At 50.1% G+C, this 14,093-nt stretch overlaps 1 protein-coding gene across 3 annotated transcripts in view; it reads right to left on the minus strand.

Annotated features, from left to right (window-relative positions):
• Positions 1–14,093, minus strand: part of DPYSL2 (dihydropyrimidinase like 2) — a 117,527-nt gene that overhangs the window by 18,062 nt on the left and 85,372 nt on the right. For all 3 annotated transcript variants that reach the window (XM_066267011.1, XM_066267021.1, XM_066267030.1), the window contains exons 5-8: positions 12,863–12,924; positions 12,333–12,413; positions 11,811–11,879; positions 6,316–6,436 (exon numbers count right to left, since the gene is read on the minus strand). In XM_066267011.1, the coding sequence (XP_066123108.1) occupies positions 6,316–6,436; positions 11,811–11,879; positions 12,333–12,413; positions 12,863–12,924 (333 nt within the window). The remainder of the gene's footprint in view (positions 1–6,315; positions 6,437–11,810; positions 11,880–12,332; positions 12,414–12,862; positions 12,925–14,093) is intronic.

Below are 14,093 nucleotides of genomic sequence, written 5' to 3' on the forward strand. Positions count from 1 at the left end.
GAGTTAGTGAGGCCAGAGCAGGCAGCTCACTTACTTGGGGCAATCAACAAGCCAGAAGCAGGGGGAGGGCTCCAGACCCAGGGGAAGCCTCACCCACAAGGAAGCCCAGAGGAGGAAAAGGGCAATGCTCAGAATCACCTGGAAGGTCTCCTAGGTTCTTCCCCTACTCGAAGCCTCCCAGGCAGAACTGGGTCTGAGAAGCCAGCTGAGCAGCCATGCAAATAGCTCCAGCTCTTCCCGAAGAGGAAAACCACCACATGATGAGAGAGGGCTTTTGGCTGCTGCCAGGTCCGTTCAGGAACTGTAAATGGCTGAGCAGGACCCAGCAACGGCCCATGGTTCTCACAGGCTCTCTGCTGTCTGCAGCTCTTCTACACAGACAGGTCTGGCGGTCCCACTGGCTACTGTCATAGCACAAGTGTGAGGTCTGTGCACTCGTAACCCTAAAGGTTTTGCTGTCATGAGAAAGTTTAAGAGAGCAGAACCACTTGGGAGAAAAAAGAGTGGCTTGCTGGTCTTTGAAATTACTTGGACAAGCATAATCCATTTCCTGACTTTCCTGTAACTCGCTGCTGGCTCATCCTCAACCCGAATCTATTCTTCAGCCCTTCTTTGGAACTTGGGCACGAGGGGAGCCTGATTCCTGAAACGTATCCCGAATCCCACACATGTGGGTGCCCTTGACCTTGGCCTTCATCTCACTCTGTGGGACACAACTGCAGTCAGGTGCACAGCTGGCGCTGGGCTGGGTCCCATTCTCGGCGCACAGAGCATGCACCTCACCACAAAGGAATGAACTCGGGCCCTGGCCGGTTGGCTTAGCGGTAGAGTGTCGGCCTGGTGTGCGGGGGACCCGGGTTCGATTCCCGGCCAGGGCACATAGGAGAAGCGCCCATTTGCTTCTCCACCCCCCCTCTCCTTCCTCTCTGTCTCTCTCTTCCCCTCCCGCAGCCAAGGCTCCATTGGAGCAAAGATGGCCCGGGCGCTGGGGATGGCTCCTTGGCCTCTGCCCCAGGCGCTAGAGTGGCTCTGGTCCCAGCAGAGCAACGCCCCAGAGGGGCAGAGCATCGCCCCCTGGTGGGCAGAGCGTCGCCCCTAGTGGGCGTGCCGGGTGGATCCCAGTCAGGCGCATGCGGGAGTCTGTCTGACTGTCTCTCCCCATTTCCAGCTTCAGAAAAGAAAAAAAAAAGAAAAAGAAAAAAAAAAGGAATGAACTCAGCCTCCTTAGACCCAGGCTCTAAGGTCTGTCCAAGGGAGACCTTTGCCACAGTCTTGGGGGTCTGGATGGTTGGACACTAAATCCAGACTTACACCCTGACGGAGGCTGGTTACAGTACTAACTGATCCCCAGAGCCTCAGCATCTGCTGCAAGAAAGTGAGGGCATCTGACTGGGAAGGAAGTTCTGCCTCCAGACTGTGCTGGGGCTCCAGCTACAACATCAACTGTCCCCTGAGCCACCAAGCCTCAGCGTCCCCCACCCACCACCAATATCAGACTTGCCAGTGCCCACAGCTACATGAGACTCCTGAAGATTTATCTCTCTCTCCTCCTCCCATATGTACATATGTATATATACACATAAATGTGTGTGTGTTCTGTTTCTTTTGGTTCTATTTCTCTGAAAAGCCCTAACAGATTTTGGTAAGATTTTATGACATGCACAAACCAACCCATGTTGGGTCCAAGATTCCTAGGATGTGCATTAGCTTCACATTAAAGATTCATCCTCAAGTTGGGGTGGTCCTCATGGCCCCACGTGCTTCTCATAACATCTGAGTCATTCCAAATGATCTGCAGGACAAGGGAAGTCTTATTTTGGGTTTGGGTTCCGAGGGTTCAATGTCCCTGGGCAGCCACCAGATGGTTTTTGTTTTGTTTTGTGAGAGACAGAGAGGGGGACAGATAGAGACAGACAGACAGGAAGTGAGAGAGATGAGAAGCATCAATTCTTCGTTGCAGCACCTTAGTTGTTCATCAACTGCCTTCTCATATGTGCTTTGACGGGGGGGGGGGGGGGCACAAGTGACCCCTTGCTCAAGCCAATGACCTTGGGTCCAAGCCGGTGAGCTTTGCTCAAACCAGATGAGCCCGCGCTATAGCTGGTGACCTCGGGGTCTCGAACCTGGGTCCTCCACATCCCAGTCCGACACTATTCACTGTGCCACCACCTGGTCAGGCAGCCACCAGATGTTTTGAACACATCTGCCTCTACGCGGCGGGTTGGGTGAGGAGGAGGACAGAGAAGGCTGTCTGCTGTACGAGGCCAGGCACTTGCCTCAACGCCACCATCCGCACACAGAAAGCCAGCAGCCACTCTGAGTTTCACATGTGGACAAATGCCGCCTGAAGAGAGCCATTCCAGAGAAATCCGCACACGGACCCTCAGTGGAAAGTAAGCTGGCTGGGATTCAAAAACCCTGGGTTCTATTTGTCATGGGGTGAAGTATCCAAGGACAAGGTAATTTCCACATTTCAGTGTATCTTTCATGATGTGAGCCAATTAAATCAGCCAGTGTCTAAGTTCCTCTGAAGAGTAAAAGTTGCCCAGGGTATCCTCGTCCTCCCCCGGTCTGAAGAACAGGCTGCTGCCAGCAGTGGGTGAAGACGGCAGGGCTTGCAAGGCTGTCTCTGGGAGGCACGTGTGGTTGTGGTGGGTTCATTTACATGCACCCCGTTTTAGATTTAGTATCAGCAGGTCTCTGGGTGGGGAGCACACAGAATCAGGAGAAGAAGAAAATGTAGGGCTATGACCTTTCACCAGCTCCCACTTTCAAAGAAATGGTGCATCCGGTCACCCAGCCTGAGACGGGCAGTTCGTGTCTGTTAACAGTAGCGCCTCCGTCTTTGCTCCAACCTCCCTGAGCTGCACCTCTTTGTGACACTAACCATTTGCCACTGTGAATTTCTGCCCCTGTGTCCGTCCCTGTCTAGCGAAGGAGCTGAACACTGGGACCAGTTCTCGTCTGAGGCACAGGGGCCTGAAGTTCCACTTAGTAAAAGTACATAGTAATAGCTCTTGAATGAATAGAAAATCTCTCCAATTTATAGATGAAGAAATACATCAGCAGAAAGCTGGCCTCACTGTGGTTTCTGGGGGCCAGAGAACCCAGCTGGAGCAAAGGATCCTTAGCAGAAGACCTTTGCCCAGGTCCACAGGCAATTTTCCTTACTCTTCCAACCAGCCCTTCACTCTTATATCAGTAGAGTAGCAGGCACAGTTATTACATACATCTTTATGAACAAAGTCTCTTTTAAACATCACCATCACCATGTGTGATAGGTCACTTATTACCCTTTCCTTGATGAAAATGAAGCCTACAGACGACACCTTGCCTGCCCAGCACCATGTGCTAGTGCAGCGGACCTGGCATGTGATCCAGGACAGGACACTGATCCCACAGTGCTAATGCTTCACACAGTTGTATACTGTTTTCCTTCTTGGTCCACAGTCCATGACTGTGCTGGTGTCAGGCCTCAGTTTCCCCAGATTGTTGAGGAACTAAACCTCAACAGATACAAGATGGTCACAACATTTCTTGTTTTAAAATAATCTCAATCCACCCAGGCCAGTTTGCTAAGTGGATAGTGTTGGCCCAGCATGCAGACGTCCCAGGTTTGATTCCCTCCCTCTCCCTTCTTCCCTTCCCACAGCCAGTGGCAACAGCCTCAGGCACTAAAAATAGCTCAGGTGATATGAGCATCAGCCCTAGAAGGAGATTGCCGATCGCAGATATTAATACGGATATTCACAGATGTGCAATGATCAAAGCCCAATTCTACATTCACCAGCTCTGAGGTTCCATTTACTCAGCTGCAAAGTAAAACAAAGTACAAAACCCTTGCTGGAGCATCTCCCAAAGTCGCTACGAAGTTATAACAAGACAGAGAGTGTTAAGAGCCTGCAAAGCCAGCTAGGATTTCTCCTTCTAACACAGAAGTGCCTGAATGCACTGGAAATACCTGGCTGCTCGGGGTCCTTAACACACAAGCTCTCAAGGCCTAGAGATGAGTGCAAGAGCCTGAACACAAGAGCCACCCAGGGAACATGATGTGGGCCCAGGTGGGGCTCACAGTTGGAAGGCTCTGGAACAGGCTTAGGTAGTCCCTTCTTCATGCTCACACCGAAACATTCACACAGGACCAAAGTCATAAAGGCAATGGAGGGACATCATCAGGCACCAGGTGGCAGAGCAGTAGAGCAGGACTGGTTTGTGTAATAACATCCTCACAGCAGGAAGCTGAGGCACAGGAAGAAGGAAGGATCTCCAGCACACCCAGCAGGGCTGGCCCAGAGCTCAGTGCCCCTCAGCCCAGACCAGGCCCAGCTTCACCTGCCCCGACCCAGGACTGGTGAGTGGCCTGACTCCTCCATCTTCCAATTTGGGCAAGTCAGGCTGAATTCAAAAAACTAGGCTTTAGTTTTTAAATTATATTGAATTGAATGTTTAATTGTATTAAAATTACATTAACTGTGTGACTTTTTGTTTCTTATTGTCGCCTGAGTACAGTACAGCTGTTGAAACCAATGAAATAAGCTGCCCCCACCTTCCCTATGGCAGACACTGTGCCCGCTGTCCCCCGCTACACAGAAGCCACAGCTGTGACTAGTGTTGGATGCTGAGGCTACTCCCACCGTGCCTTGCAGTGTTACAAATGGGCACCTGGGCAGTAGAGGGCCCAGGTGAGGGAGGCTCACTGGCAGTCATCACCCACAACGTTTCCTAGAAACAACTCAGCCGCTGCTGAGCAGATGATGCTATTTTAGGTGAATGTGCTTTTATTTCAAAAAGGTAATTCCTTCCAGCTGCCGGGGGAGGACAGGCTTCCAGGAAGACGGCAGTACAGCCCCCATGTGAATTAGAACTCGAGGAGAGAGGCCCCAGAGGGCTCCCAGAACAAGGCCATGTGGAAGCCATCCTCCCTAGGGACCGACTGACTCAGGGGTCGCTGGGCACTGGAGCTAGGTCTTGCCTCAAGTTGCCCATCAGTGGCGAAATCCTAGTCCCCCTTATCCATGCAGAACCATCCTACAGAAAACTAGAAACTGGACCATAAAAGCCAAACTGCTCCCTTATTGACAGAAAAAGAGGAACAGGGAGAGAAAGAGAGAGAAAGAAAGGGATAGGAGAATAAGAAAGAAACCAAAAAGAGACACTGAGACAAGGAGAGAAAGAGATACAGGGATGAAGAGAGAAGCAGAGCAGGAGAGGAGAAATGGAAAGATCCGGAGAGGCAAAGGGAGGGGAACATTGTTGGGAGGAAGGAAGGAAAGAAGAGGAGAGACAAAAGACCCTTTAAGATCTCACGTCAGCCTGACCAGGTGGTGGCGCAGTGGATAGAGCGTCGGACTGGGACACGGAGGACCCAGGTTCAAAACCCCAAGGTCGCCAGCTTGAGCGCAGGCTCATCTGGTTTGAGCAAGGCTCACCAGCTTGAGCCCAAGGTCGCTGGCTCGAGCAAGGGGTCACTTGGTCTGCTGTAGCCCCCCAGTCAAGGCACATATGAGAAATCAATCAATGAACAACTAAGGAACCGCACGCAACAAAGAATTGATGCTTCTCATTTCTTTCCCTTCCTGTCGTCAGTCTGTCCCTATCTGTCCCCCTCTCTGGCTCTGCAAAAAAAAAAAAAAAAAAAAAAATCTTCACGTCACATCAGGTCAAGAGCCTCCCTCAGAGTTCACTGTGCATGACCAGACTCTCCAAGAACACAGAGAATATGGTGTGACTATCCAAACTCACTGCCAAGGGCAGGTTACAGCTGGGCTCTGCTGTATCCATAATGGATAAGGTGTCCGCAGAACAGTGTCTGGAAGCTGCACTTAGTAAATTAGTTTCCAAGAACCTTCCTGATGGACTCCCAGTAATAAGAGAGCAACTTGAGCACCAGGACCAAACATGCCCCATCCAGGGCAACATGCCCCACCCCATGCCCTCTCAAGGCTCTCTTACCCCAGCAGAAATCACTACCAGCTATGAGGGGAAATACATTATGCAACAGAACGTTCCCCTGAAGGATGATTCTGTGGCAGACAGAGACTGATGTCATCTGTGTATGTGACTAGTTTACTTACACTGCATCCAGTTAACTCCAAGCTTCCTACAGAAGGGGGGCAGGAGGGACCCGTGCCTGCCCACCCACTCTGCAGTGCTGACTATTAAGTAGACACTGACAAGGCTGCAGCACAGAACAGTGAGAAACTAGAGCTTCCTGCCCTGCTCAGCTGTAATTGGGTTAATGCTGGAAGGTGACTTGGCACAGGGGCTGGAAAAGAAGCTCTCTCTTCCGACAGTCAGACAGCCGGTCACACTTACCCTTTTTCCGGGCCTGGGCGATGACTTCGGCCGCGCTCTTGCTCATTACCTTGGTGATGTACAAGGGGCAATTGGTCTGGTTGGCGATGGTAATGGAACGATTCACAGCCTCAGCCTCGACCTACAGAAGAGAATCTGAACATGAGAACCAGAGAACCATCCCCACTCCATGAAGTGGACTCCATGAGCCCACTTTACCCTCCACCACTCAAGAAAGGCATGCATGAATGGGAGACCACTGTGCCTTCAAGGTTCTACCTTGAGTGGCACTACAGAAGGGAGATGATACTCCACATTGACTGAAGTGAGGGGCAGTCTCTCTTGGCCTTTATGAGTGGTTCTAAGTGTGGTCAGCAGGTCTGCAAAGTTACTACCAGCCTGGGGTCTGTAAGAAATACAGATTCTCAGGCCCTGCCCCAGACCCACAGGATCAGTACCTCTTGGAGGTGGCACCAGAAACGTGAATCTCAACCTACTGATGATTTTTATTCTTGCTAACATTTGAGAACCACCATGCACAAAACCAGTACTCCCAATTTTAGTGCATTCATCCCAGTTGCATGGTCTGCGTCAAGACCTTCAGTGACTTGATCATTTACACTGGGCTTCAGTCCAATGCCCACAGCAGAAGCCAGCACTACCCAAGGGACAAAGTGGCCTCACAGTGCTCTGGGAATGGAACAGGCTGCATCTGTGCAAACCAAAGGCCCTCTGTACATAAAGTACGACCATGGCCAGCCACAGACTGGTACGGCCTTCGGCACGAGGTGGAAAAGAGCTGCTCTAATTAATTATCTGATTCTCTAAACCCAGTGCTTCAATAGAGGAGATTTCAAAGACCCCATGTGATGACTGCCAAATATCTGATCAGGTAAGGCTACTTAGAACAAGTTATATCTTACAAAGGAATCAGCCATGTGGGTTGAGAATGGGCAACTGAAAAAGCAAGTAAAACTGTGGAACAGAGGATCTCAAAACATCTTTTGCTCCCTCCCAAATCCTGGTAAAAGGCTGTGTGGCTTCAACTCTGAGGCAAAGGGCTAGGTCTCACTTGGTTTTTTGTATCCTCCATTGTAATGTAATGTAAGGACTGTACACAGCAGGTGCTCGAAAATGTTTACTGAACAAATAAATTACTTCATTTCATGTTAACGGTCAAAGGTAGGCTGTTCCATAAGGTCTGTGGTTTCTCACAGGAAATGACTGAACTCTTAACTGGATCATCTCAGCTAACAGAGGCGCCACAGGACCCTGCCCAAGATCTGAAGTTCTATAATTGCATTAACTGGTAATCTAATTTAATAAACTAAGATAATTTCACTCACATTTGGCTTTTCAGGCATTAAAGATGTGAAAGAAATGTCTAGAAATCTATAGGCAGACCAAATGGCTCTTGAAAAAGCTCATTAAACATCCAAATGTTTTTAATTCCTGGAATAGCTAAATGATCAGCTCTATTTCTCCTTGGCTCCGGTTACAACCGAAGTGCCTCTGATCCCAGCAGCACAGAGGCGAGACATCCTGCATCTCTGAGGTCAGCTCAAAAGTCCACAGAGCAAAGAGTGAAAAGGGCTCCCCTAAATCCTCACCGCTTCCCAGTGGAACCAGTGACTTCCTCATGTACTGTCCCAATCCCAACATTCTGAAAGTGAACAGAGGCACTATTCATCACTGCATGGGAGCCATGGGTGGGGACCAGCCTCTCCGAAGTGAACTAGAATGTGTAATCACCCTAATTAGGGGGTGAATGGAGCGTAAGTGCCAGCTCTTTGGGGGCCCTACCTCAAGAGGACTGGCTTTGGCTTTGGCTTTGGGAAGACTGGCTTTGGATTGAAGAATCTGGGTCCCGGGGTCCTATCTGGATTCACACATCCACTAGAGCTCTGACCACTCACCTGTCCCAGCCCCGCACAGGCCTGGAGGGAGGGCAGAGGCCAAACCTCAAGGTGACCTTATGGAGAAAGACAGTTGTTTAAATCCCAACTCTCCAGGCTACACCCAGAACCACGGGAGAGCTATGTTTCACCTTTCTGTGTGTATAAGTGTGTGCCTGGAATACAACATAAACTGTCTTAACACACACTGACCTCTGCTTTAAATACTATTGCTTTAAAACATGAAAACGTGATTCCAGTTGAAACAAGAACTTCCCTGGCCGGTTTGCTCAGTGGTAGAGCATCGGCCTGGCGTGCAGGAGTCCCAGGTTTGATTCCCAGCCAGGGCACACAGGAGAAGCGCCCATCTGCTTCTCCACCCCTCCCCCTCTCCTTCCTCTCTGTCTCTCTCTTCCCCTCCTGCAGCCAAGGCTCCAATGGAGCAAAGTTGGCTTAGAAGCTGAGGATGGCTCTGTGGCCTCTGCCTCAAGCGCTAGAATGGCTCTGGTTGCAGCAGAGTGAAGCCCCAGAGGGGCAGAGCATCGCCCCCGGTGGGCATGCCAGGTGGATCCTGGTCGGGCGCATGCAGCAGTCTGTCTGACTGCCTCCCCATTTCCAACTTCAGAAAAATACAAAAAAAAAAGGAAAAAGAACTTTTATTTGCTTCATTAGAGAGCTCTCAAGATCTTGAGGGTCATCTAGCCCTGCTTTCTGATTTAAAAGATGAGGCACCCAAAGGTCCAGAAGGGAAAGCAAACTGTATTGGAAGATACAGCGTCAAGACGCACACCACACTAGTACCCACACCAGCATCAGGACGCACACTGGCACTGGTACCGGAAGCAGCATCGCCAGGGCGCACACCAGTGTCAGGACACACCACTCCCTCTATGGCTCTATCCCCCACTGTCTGCATGTTCCATTCACACCTTTCTACAAGGCCATTAGCAAGTTCCTTTCACAGTATTCTTCATCACCCTCACCTCTGAGTCCCCCGCCCAAAACACCTTATCACCCTCCACCCTTCCTACTTTCCGCCTCCCTCTTTCCCTTCCAGAAGGGGTCCCTCTCTCATTCACCTCGCTGCCCCCCCCACCTCCCACAGTGCGTGCTTGGGCACCATTGATGGATAAGTGGTTTCTACATTTCTGTGTTCTCTGCGTCTCCCTTTCAACCTTCTCAGCTGCAAACTGGAGAAAACCCTGCTGGCCGCCTCCCATGGGTGTTGGGTCGGGAAGAGCAGCAGAAAGTGGCAGGAGAACGTTCTGCATGGTTCCGGCACAAGTTAACCATCCAGATGTTGGCGCAGATCACAAACTGTGCAGAAACTACAGTTTTGTAAGTTATGAGCTACTATGACCTATATATTGGCAGTATTTCCCTAACCGAACTCTGAAGGTCAAGTTTCCCCAGAATGGTTCCATATTTTATTTTCTTTATCACCCATGTATGGCTTAATACACAACAGATCCCTGACGATAAACTGAACATTGTCACCAGTAGCCAAGAGAGAAGGCGCCAGGTGGTGCTAGGTGGCTGATAAGCTGTCAGAGGGAGCACCAAGTCCCATGCCTGGCAGAGAGCCGGTGCCTCTGAGTCAGCCAAGAAGAGAATGGCCCTGGAAAGCCGACAATAGAGAAAGCCCCCAACAGCAGCCCCTCATGAGACAAGAGGACCCTTCCACAGAGTCAAGAACTCCCCACACTGGAGTGTTGCAGGATCGGCCAGCACCCAAAGGAGCCTTTGTAGTCCACTGCAGTGGATTCTGAAATTCCAAAGCAACTGTAAGAGAAGTCTCCTGTGTCAATCATGGAGGAAAGATGGCCTTGATTTGGGGGATCAAAATGGCAACCAGAGCCATGCTCCTCTGATAGCTTTGGTCTGTTCAGGGAGCCTAGGGCGGGCTTTGCATTCTGTTCTGGGGTTTGCAGGGGTCTCAGGACTCAGAGCAGACAGCAGGCAGAGAAGAAGCAAGACTACGAAAATCTAAAAATAAACAAGCACATGGGCTCGCAGAAACAGCCTTGGTTCCCAGGGTGGGTGGCATTTACTTTCTCAGAGCCAACGTTTCTGCCACCTGCCCAGTTAGTTGGAACGCAGGGGCCCAAAGAAGTCCCTGCAGCCTCCTTCATCCTCATGCAGCTCCAGCTCACTCCCTCAGCTTTTTAGCACACAGGAGAAGGTTGAACGGCTGTGAAACAACCTATATCCCATGGACTGGAGAGGGACATACAATACTGGACATGTAATAGCTTCTGTCCTTTTGTGGGCGGGAGGAATGTCCTCAGGGCCTCAGACGGTGCTGAACATGTCCGTGTCCGTGTCCGTGTGTGTGTGTGTCTGTCTGCTCATGCCAGGGTGTGTCTGTGGGTCTGTGTCTCTGTGTGCATCTGTGTGTGTCTGTGTACATGAGTTTGCAGTGGAGAGGGCCGAACAAGAAGTGCAAGCCCTAGAGGTAAGACATTCTACATGCCTTCTTCCTCCTTCATTCTTTTCTGCCTTAACACTCTTCCTGCATTTCCAGCCGCACCCCTTCCCCAAAGCCTAAGGGGAAAAGGTGTGGATGCTGTGCCTGCACACCCCGATCCCAGGCATCCTGGGTGGCACCTTCGATTCAGCCCTTGTGAATCCTTTTTCTTGTGAGGTTAGCAGACCCTGCACCCATGAGCCCTAAACCTCACGTGCGTACTTCCCAGCTTCAGCAAGAACATCGAAGCTCTAAGTTCGGAGCTTTGGGGCTCTGTTCCCATTCATACTTCTCATCAGGCATCTCTCTCCACCTGTTTTTTTTTGGGGGGGGGGGATCCTAATTTCAGGCCAACATCTAGTTGCTTGATGATTTTATCTGCCCTTCTCTACACCTGTCCCTTTTCCATTGCTTATTTCCGGGACAGAGAAAGTCTGTTACTTCCAGGAAGCTCCCCAGTACGCCCTTTGCTCAGAGCTGCCAGTCCTCACATGCCTGACCTTGAACCTTTTGTAAGGAGCCAACTCCTGAGAAGCACTAAAAGGCTACAAATTCTCGTTTAGAAAATCAGATTCTCCATCACATACAATGTGGGCACCCTAGCCCCTTTTTTAACATACAGGCCCCATGGTCCAAGCCAGCAATTCTCAACCTTTGAGCCAACAAGGCCCTGCTCTGAATCTTCCCTCCAGGATTTTGAAAGACTCTGTCTACCAGACCCTGCTGATCACGCTGTGCAGACTAACCATGGGAAAATGCACGAGTCCCTTAGGCTTTTTAGACATTCAGAAGAGCATTTAGATTCCCTATGTTTTGGTGACTGGTGAGATTTTTGGAGGCCCCAAGGTATGAATCACCAAACCCAGACAGCAGAGTGCTGATAAAATGTTGTTGGTGTCTTCCCAAGAAAGGGCGGAAAGATTAGAGACGAAAGAGGAATCCAGGGTAAACAAGCCACACGGCTTTACCCACAGCTCAGTCTAAGCCTTCACTTTGCCCGAGTGGACACACATGGGTAACCTGTGACTTCTCAGAGGGAGTAAACTCAGCATCTGAGAAGTCCCATCTCGAGCAGCAGAGGGAAGGAGGGTTCTGTGTTGCTCTGGCAGCCCATGAGACACACGGGACATGCATTCCATCCAGCAGATGTTCACCTCTTCAGGCCGGCTCAGCACATGTCCCTCGGGGCCTGTGATGCCCAGATCCAGGATCCGCTGCTGTTCCTGCAATGTGTAAAGAAAGCCAGGCTGTCAGAGAGAGCTCTTTGTGTGTGTGGCTCTGACTACTAAAGACCTGGGTTAAAGTTACTCAAGAAAGACGTCAATATAGCGCTGCTGACCACTTGGCCCTCATTCCCAAGTCCCCATAAAGAGAGGGGGTCGCTACCCTGTTCCCAGTCCTGCCTGAGCTATTACAAATCAACACCAGCCTCTCAAATCCACACAGCTGCTCCCCTGGGATGACACAGTGCGACTTGTCTATATGTGGGAGTCCACCCCTCACCCCACACAAGAAGCTGTAGCACGGCACTGAGAGAAACAGCAACTCTGCGGCAAGGGAACAGGCTGTGTCCCACAGAACACACCAAGAGGTGCCTGTGTCACACACCGTCAGTGAGATTTCCACAAGCACCCCAGGACCACCTGGGAGCTGAGCCACAGAGGACGGACCGGTACCTCTGCAATGATGTCGCCATTCTCCGCGTGGACTTGGGCGATCGCACCGATATCCCGGATCACACTCAGTACTTCATAGATCTGAGAGGAGGGAGTTGGGGTTAGAGATAGGAACATCTATCTACCTTCCTGTTCACAAACACAACCCTATCCTGGTCAGCCACAGGGATCAGAAATGGCATCCCTGTCCTCCGCTGCTCTTACAGCTGTTTTTCTCACATACTCTGAGGGCAGTATTTCTGGCCACTTGTGGCAGAGCAGAGCCTGTCAGTAATGGACATGGGTCAGGAGTGAGAAGCTCACAGGTAACACGAGGCTTGAGTATACCTTTCAAACACACCGCAGGCTGATTCCAGAGCCTGAGGGCCAGGGGACCAGGTTCATAACCTCTCTAAAGGTAAAGTTAGAACAACGCCAGTATCCACTAGCCACTTCCCCTGAAGCTACAGGGTGAACACACACTGGAGGTAGCTTTCAAGACAACAGCAGTGGTCCCAGTGAACCTGATCAGAAAAGCCAGCTTTCCTTACCTGGGAATCCGTTAGCTGGAAGCGATCTTTGAAAGCCATGTACAGGAGGAAGGAATTTACCCCTGGAGGACAGACCAAATACATGACTATAGCAAATAATCCTAATAATCTGGAAAGGAATAAGAAAGTCATAATACTGCCCTGGCCAGCTGGCACAGTGGTAGTGTATCAGCCTGGCATGTGGATGTCCCGGGTTCAATTCCCGGTCAGGGCACACAGGAGAAGTGCCCATCTGCTTCTCCACCCTTCCCCCTCTCCTTTCTCTCTATCTCTCTCTTCCCCTCCTGCAGCCAAGGCTCCATTGGAGCAAAGTTGGCCCGGGCGCTGAGGATGGCTCCATGGTCTGCCTCAGGTGCTAGAATGGCAACGGCCCAGATGGGCAGAGTATCACCGCCTAGTAGGCATGCCGGGTGGATCCCAGTCAGACACATGTGGGAGTCTGTCTCTCTGCCTCCCCACTTCTCACTTCAGGAAAAAAAAAAAGAAAAAAAAGTTATAATACCATGCTTATATGTGTATATATACAGGGTGAGGTAAAAGTAGGTTTACAGTTGTCTGTATGAAAAAAAATACAAATTATGTTTATTACAATATTACATTGGGTTTATTCACTCTTTGTTTCGCTATTCACAACTGTAAACCTACTTTTGCCACACCCTGTATTCAGAAAGACAAATGGAGACAGAATGATAAAGCAAATGGGGTAAAACATAATTGTTAAATCTGGGTACAAAAATCCTTTTTAGTATTCTTACAATTTTCTTCTTCTAAGTTTAAACTATATCAAAATTAAAAGTTGCTGTTATTTGCACACCCAAACAAATACACAGCAGCATTAGTCACAACACCAAAGGGTGAAAGCAACCCCATGTCACTGACAGATGATGAGATAAATCCAACACAGCGAAGCCACCTGGTTTCAGCCAGAAGGAAACCCTGAGACAGGCTACACCATGGATCAGCCCTACGGACATTGTGCTCAATGAAATAAGCCATACACAAAGACAAATAGGATAGGGTTCCACATATATGCCAAATTCATAAAGACAGAAAGTAGAATGGGGGTCACCAGGGACTGTGAGGAGGGGGAATTATTGTTTAATGGGGAGTTTCAGTTTGGAATGATGAAAAGTTCTGGAGATGGATGGTGGTGATGGTTGCTCAACAGTGTGAATGTACTTCATGCCCCCAACTGGACACTTAACAATAGTTAAGATGGCAAACTTTGTTA

This window comes from Saccopteryx bilineata, chromosome 1 (genome assembly GCF_036850765.1).
Source record: "Saccopteryx bilineata isolate mSacBil1 chromosome 1, mSacBil1_pri_phased_curated, whole genome shotgun sequence".
In the NCBI taxonomy this organism is placed as follows: domain Eukaryota; kingdom Metazoa; phylum Chordata; class Mammalia; order Chiroptera; family Emballonuridae; genus Saccopteryx; species Saccopteryx bilineata.